The following is a 7,192-nucleotide window of genomic DNA, read 5'->3' as shown; positions in this document are numbered from 1 at the left end:
ACCGCACTCACTCGATTTAAGGCTTCCCGTACTCCACTCTATTCTTGGAAGTATAGCACATCAAACTGGAGGGACTCAAGGAGAGCTTGGAATGGAAGTTGATGAAGATGATGACATCATCGTAGTGAGACCTACCTCAAGGAACATTTGTTAATCTTATGAATGTACTAGTGGTCAAGCTAGCCTTTTACATGAATCTATACTAGGCTTTGCACGTATGGCACACGAAATTTGGCTTATTGTATTGAGATGCATAATGGTGGTAATGTTTAAGCTGATTGCTGTTACTTAAAAGGTCAATTATATGAGCATGGATAGTATGAAGTACACCAAAACTCTCTCACAATTTCTAGGACCCTTGGGGAGCGTAGAGCAAAGTTTGCCCAAATTCTAAAGGGATTCATTTCAAGATTTTGAGACAAAACACATATGGCGCCTCCCCAATTGAAACCTAATGTTCAATCGGGGGTGGTTGGGCATTGGGTGTGAGTCGGAGTCGTGACCTTCGATTTTCCTTATGATTCAAAAAAATTGAAGCATCTTGAAGAAAATCCAATGTCCAACCGCCACTTGAGCGGGGATGGTACGTTCATCCATCTCTGTGTCATTTTAGAATAGTTGTGCAAGAAAGAGTCCACATGGGATTTTGAGTATGTGATTTAAGATGGAACACGAAGTCAAGAGGAATTTGACCTAGCGGTAAAGGTGAGGGGCTTTAAGCACGCCCACAATGGTTCAACCCTTTCGACGTGGTTGCAAGTTGACACTATAGAATGTCTCTTACAAGGGAGCAATAATAACCTTAGGCAAAAACCCTATGGCCTACATAAAGCTATTGAGACGGCTTTATAATTATACGAGAGTTCTTCGTGAGAGAAAATGAAAAAGTGACTAGCATTTTAAAGCATTTGTTGTCATGATAAAGAAAAAGAAAATATAATAAAGAACTATTTTGATTACAATATCTACTAACATAATATGGCAAAAGGGGTAGCCCTTTACACGTGTCGCAATCTGCGACCTAAAGGCTAAAGTCCAAAACTAAAAAAAGCCCCTTTGGACGCGATAAAGAGGGGGAGAGGGGGAGACAGAGAGAGGCCGCCAAAGGCGGCCAGCTATACTAGTATTCCAAAAGATCGCAAAAACCTACAAAGATGCACCCAGAATCCAACCCTTTAGTAAGAACGACTTATGTAGTCCAACAAACACCTGGCAATGGTGGGAGAAACAATTTGAACCATGTCCTCGTATGCAAGCATATCAATCCTTAGAACTTTTGGAGGAGGTTACCATCTATTTCCAAGACACTGTTTAAATTTGGAGCCGAATTTCAGGGAATAAGATCTCTAAGGAGCCTCTAGACTTGAAAATGAAGGCCCTCTAGTAGTTCTATGAGGGCTGGAAGATCAGCACTACACCCCAAGGAGCCCTCCTCGTTAAAGCAATAAATCATCCTCACTAATTGTAGAACTATATTCTCAATGCTAGGTGGTGATGCTAATTGTAGAATTGTATCCTCAACTTGACAACGGTGACAATGAGTTGCATGTGAGAGACTACAATTGACCATCTTGGTCTGACAACTTGAAACTAGCACAATTCTTCACACATTAACATCCTTACGACGTGCCTCGTGTGTTCAATGAATTCCTGGTTCAATAATTATCTTATTTTCTGTGCATGAATGAAATTGCAGACATCGTCTACATTCATCCCCACACCAGCTTGCAATCCACTAAGGCACCCAAGCTGATAGAGTTTTTTACGTCGAGTATTTACAGTTCTTGAACAATCTTCTAACCAATATTTCTCACAATGGGTCAAGCTTACCCAGCTCAGGCATTTTTAGCCGATTATTTGTTGCTATAAAAGGGTTAAGTGAAGGGACTAATTAGTGTACAAAATTGTGGTGATTATTTAACTCTTTTAGGTATAACCCTGCACAAATCTGAACATGTAATTAACTCTCAAGCATCCACGTTATCCGCGGACACCCTATGTGCCAAAAAATCGCCTCCGTATCTGAATCCAAATAAACATGGTTGAGAATGAGCAACTCAAGGTTGAATTCCAAGGGAAAATTTAGTGTCTTACCTCAGGTAAAATCTGCTTGAAGGTCACCTCCAACCGTGAGTCCAGTGTATTGTCACATATCACACGACCATCTCTCGAGGTCAAAATAACACCACCAGCACTGCAAGAAGTATACGGCGTGTAAAGACCGTAGCAAAATAAGCAAACTGTCCAGCAGTTATTTCAAAACACAAGCAAACATTTCATTTAGACCGAGTTTCTTAAAATCAAAACCATCACAGATTGAACTCCCTTACGCCGTGGAATTCACCAGCGTCATACAATGTTAACTGCCTAGAATAAACATTGGTTAAATATAGCAACTTCTTGTGTGATTCGACATCATCCAGCAGCAAGGAGTCCCTAAAACAGGTTTCCCATCAAATTGAACTTGGGTCCCGAGGTGCAAGACGTGTCGGTTGCTTGTCAATCCGGATCGGTGCCTCCTAACGCATGGTCCCATACCTCTGGCAAGGGCCATCCAATTGAAGACCTAGAAAGGTCCCATCACCTCCCGAGTGTGGGCTTGACTTGGTGCATGTCCGAGACGCGTTTTGTCCCCCTATTGATCAGTCTTGGGTGCCAACCCAGTACCGAGTCCCTAGCACCACATAGTCCCAAGCTCCAAGGTGTGACCCGTCCGAGGGGCATAGCATCCCCCTGTCGAACCCTATGGTACAATGTTCTGGTACACACTGCGTTAAGTAGGACTAGCGGCGTTATGCAGATTTGGAAAGAACCCGTTTTTTGAATTTATACTTGTACATATGCGTGCATAGATGGATGATGGTATGACATGTTGGCCTTCCTTTTATGGCCTTCCAAACTCTTTTTCAAATGCATGTGTCCATGCAAGGCAAGTCGCTTAGACTATGACAACTGGCGAGCTCGTTTTAGCACTAGTTAGTTAGAGTTTTATGGATTGTAACTTGATGTGACTTTTCAACACAGGCAAGTAGGGGGTGTGCTTATAATCTAAAAATCTCAAAAATTTCTAGCTTTTGGTCATGGATGGGTATTCTATCTTCGACACTTTTGCTCCGACCTTGTCTCTACTTGTTTAGCTTAATTGAGGGATATATGCTTAATATTGTGGTTTTTGTGACTTGAATAGAGGAAGGGAAAGTGCATTCATCGACGTGTGACTATGATTGCGTGCCAAGATAGGTGTCTTTTAGCTTCCATTGTGGTCTCCTAAGTGGGTGTGTGCCAGCAAGTTCTTGGAAGAGTTGATTTTTGAAGTTGTGAGCACTATTGAGGAGCATAGCAATATAAATGTCACCCATTTTGTTTCCCCAACAACACGTCTAGGTGGGAGATCTTGCTCGTCGGCCCTTCACACGGATCTACTCCCTATATATGGGCATAAGAGCCAAACCACGTTTAGAAATGCATACTCGCCAACAACAAAAGTAGATGTTCCATTTGCTAACCTGATACACAATGTGATAAAGCCATAGAATACAGAGTCCTACAAGTGCTAACCAAGATGTTTAACATCTGAATTCATTCGGCTGAAACTACATGTATGCATGAATTGAATTTGAAAAGAGGCTTATTTCTTGAAAAAGGTTGACAATCTAAATTTGAATGGAAAACCTTCATACATGAAGTGAGCTGAAATATTTTGTAAAGAATCTCTAGGGGCTAGGCACCTGATTCTGACCAAAGAACTGGAAGAGATCAGCCCATGGTCATATTTTCTATGTAACCTTCAGAAATTCATTAAGAAACGGCACAAAGGAAACAAGAAACAGGTGACTTTCCAATCTAATAGGCCCCGAAATGGAGTTTCCATGATGCTATGGATCAGCCAAACTGTAGCCAACAAACTCTGGACAAAGCAGACATTCTAACAAATCATGAATAGCACTAGGCAAACGAGGGACTACATTAAGGAGCAATTGGCTCAACAATCCTTTGTCGAAAGTCGGATTTCTTCTAGCATGTGTCTCAGTCAACACCATCCTCGTCGTCCGCTCCATTAGGGTCATGCCAAAACGGAAGAAAGAACATTGCCCAGCTGTATGTAAACAAAGAATCATTCCTTGAAAGTGGTCTGGTTGTTGATACCGCGAGAAGATTTATAAACACTGGGTCAAAAACCTTCCCAAGCCCCGGAAACATAGCAGTATACAAGCAGAAATTGTGAAGTATTTTAACCTCAAAACAACAAATGCACAAAGACAATTACTAATTGCAAAGTGGTTCCCGTACAGCTCATTTCAGCAATTCACCCAGCTTAAAGAAAGGAATTGCAAGATTGTTTACCACTATGATAAAGCAAAGAGTTCAAAGCAGAAATACCATGTCCGACCAGGAGTATTTAATTCATCAGCAGCAGGTAAAAATGTCTCCTCATCAATGACAACATCTGGTGGGTGATCCTTCATTTTGGCAGCAAACCGATCTTTGGCTAGCTGGAGTACAGATTTGACTAGTTTCAAATCAGCGTGCCGGCATTTTAAAACCAAATGAGGCTCCTTCAACTTTATCAAACCCTGCAGCAATGCGTGGCTTGCTCTCAAAACTACTTACTCGAATTGTCAACATAATCATATACCTTTATAAGGTCAGAAAAGCCTGAACCTATGAATTATAAAGAGACTGAAACACTCACAAAAACACAAAAGCAAGGAACAGAAGGAAACAAGTCAAGAAGAAACACTAACCTTATTTGTTTCTAACCTAAAAATACATAAAAACAAACCAATAGAAAAAGGCCAAATGAAGCAATGGGGTTAAATTGATATTGACCTACCAGCATGTGCTCAGGCATTTGTGGCTGTTCTTTCTGGACAGTATTTGCTTGTGCAAAATAACACAAATTGTCGACATCACTGCTACACACAAAAATGCACGCCTCTTCTTGGCATAGTAGATCGTTGCAGTGCCCTAGCATTTACTAGGAAAATAATCAGATCTTAGTGCCTAAAAAACATGACCTAGCATGAAACTCAATTCACATGTGGATGCCTAAGAATTTTGGGCGATAGCATCTGGCGTTAAGAGTACTCAATTAACATGTGGGTGCCTAAGCAGCATTTCCAGATGTGAAGATCACTTCTCTCTACACACACATTTCGCATGTGGATGCCTAAGCGGCATACTCAGATGTGAAGATCACTTCTCTCTATACACACACAACTCGCATGTGGATGCCTAAGCAGCATACTCAGATGTGAAAATCACTTCTCTACACACACACACACACACACGAGCACTGCTAAATGTACCTGGACAATGAGATCTCTGATGAGATGCTTGTAAGTTGTGTGGTCCGCACTCAAAGTGTACATTTGCACCTGAGCAGCCTTCTTGATGTCTTGAACCAGATCATCCTGAGCCTGGAGGACCCTGAGGCGCGAGTTGTTCAATTGCATGGAGTACTCGCTGTGAAACCACAACAAGGATGATAAAGAGAGTGGAAGGATAGGAGTGTACATGAAATCAAAGCTTCTCTGGCCTTTAAGATGTTTGAGCTAACGAAATCGGACATTCTGGGCACAGAGTCTTTCGCTTTCGCTTACATCTTCTTGCGAGTATCCACTTGTTTCTCCTTTCTGTCATACTCTTGCTTGATCTTTTGCTGCTCGACTTCAAAAATCTCCTGCTTCAGAACGTCGGACTCCTGCACAAAAATCTCTCTCTCTCTCTCTCTCTCTCTCTCTCTCTCTCTCTCTCTCTCTCTCTCTCTCTCTCTCTCACACACACACACACACACACAGACAAAAGCACATGAAGAGAATCAGGAAGTAGATCAGCGCATGCTGCCAGCTCACCTCCTCAGAAGAGATGGAGACTTCATGGGCCTTTTCATCGGCTTCTTGCTTGATAAAGGCCATCATTTGCTGTAACTGACGAGATACGTCATTGTCTTCCATAGCTAAACAGCTTCTTCAAAGTGTGTGTGTGTGTGTGTGTGTGTGTGTGTGTGTGTGTGTGTGTGACAAAAAAAAAAAAGTGCGTGTGTGTGTGTGTGTGTGTGTGGCGGATCGGATTAATGCAGCAGCTGCATGCGAAGAAGCCAGGAAAAGCGAGAGCTTGAGGTCCAAATGTGCACTACTTCCATGGCGTGCGGGAGGTCGCTTAGGGTTTGCCTGTAGAGAAAGGCAGCCCACTTACACAATGCTCGTGCTCTGGCCCGGAGATCTGTCTGTGCGTCTCTTTAGAGAGGAGGAGCCAAATACTTGTCGACCAGAACACTTGAGAAGGCGCTTTTGGCCTTTTTCATGCCCAAAAAGGTATTGAAAATGGGGCTTTTGTTGTCTCCCTTCACAACTGGCAAATTAAACTTTTGAAGATTTCCTTATATCATGTAAGGGCCCCGTCCCACACAGCTCCTCCCAGAGCCACATCACATACGCTGTTAAGGCATTGTATGCGCTACAAATTCTAGGACCACACATAAAAAGTTGTCTAGCTGGTTGTTGTACAGCGTATACTTAAGTACTTACTCATTCTCGTAATTTATGTATATAGCCATGCACACATTTACTTGCAAGCTAAAAGAACATGTTATGTGGGTGTGGGTGAGTGAGTGGGCGCAATCTCGTAAAATCTGATGGCTTTTTTGTAAAAAAAAGGAATCTTGGATGGCCCATCAAGCTTTCTCAAACACCCCCCCCCCCCCCCCTCTTTCGCCCCCCATAAAAAGAAAAAAGAAAACAGTTGAAGTGTGTTGGGAAAACCCAAAGGACAACCAATAAGACTGCCTAGGGAGCCATATATTGGCCTTGAAAAAAAGGTTGAATAAGTAGACTTGGTTGAACCTTGCGTATGTCCTAAAATGGTGTCAGATAGCCACAACCCAAGTGAATGAGAGGAGGCTTTCTTGACCTCTACTCTTAAAGACTACGAAAGGACTTAAAGGGGCTGGATCCTACAATCTACCAACACATGATCCTTCTTAAGGATGGAGCCAAACCTTGCAAACAAAATCCTTACACCTATATTAATGTGTTCGCCAAGAAAATCAAGGATTTGTGAGCGCATGCGAGGAAAAAAAGCTTATAGTTTCATGAATGCCTTCTTCAACTACAATCAAGTGACCATAGCACCTCAAGACCAACACAAGGCGACATTGTCGTCTTTATACACCTTAAATAACCTATCACAT

At 42.3% G+C, this 7,192-nt stretch overlaps 1 protein-coding gene across 2 annotated transcripts; it reads right to left on the bottom strand.

Annotated features, from left to right (window-relative positions):
* Positions 1–1,638: 1,638 nt before the first annotated feature.
* Positions 1,639–6,286, bottom strand: LOC147449727 (V-type proton ATPase subunit E-like). Of its 2 annotated transcripts, XM_086522074.1 has the most exons (6): positions 5,856–6,282; positions 5,604–5,704; positions 5,310–5,466; positions 4,381–4,574; positions 2,095–2,194; positions 1,639–2,022 (listed from the first exon to the last, which is right to left on the bottom strand). In XM_086522074.1, exons 1-6 carry the CDS (start codon positions 5,955–5,957, stop codon positions 1,996–1,998), a joined length of 681 nt encoding a protein of 226 aa, XP_086378200.1. In that variant the 5' UTR covers positions 5,958–6,282; the 3' UTR covers positions 1,639–1,995. The 2 variants fall into 2 exon arrangements, with proteins under 2 accessions (XP_086378200.1, XP_086378201.1); XM_086522075.1 differs by lacking the exons at positions 1,639–2,022; positions 2,095–2,194 and adding an exon at positions 3,616–4,096 and having other exon boundaries at positions 5,856–6,286.
* Between the last annotated feature and the right edge of the window lie 906 nt (positions 6,287–7,192).

The sequence above is a fragment of the Adiantum capillus-veneris genome, chromosome 10, assembly GCF_014529385.1.
Source record: "Adiantum capillus-veneris isolate H3 chromosome 10, ASM1452938v2, whole genome shotgun sequence".
In the NCBI taxonomy this organism is placed as follows: domain Eukaryota; kingdom Viridiplantae; phylum Streptophyta; class Polypodiopsida; order Polypodiales; family Pteridaceae; genus Adiantum; species Adiantum capillus-veneris.
The sequence above is the reverse complement of the archived record's forward strand: the minus strand, read 5'-3'. Positions and strand labels throughout refer to the sequence as shown.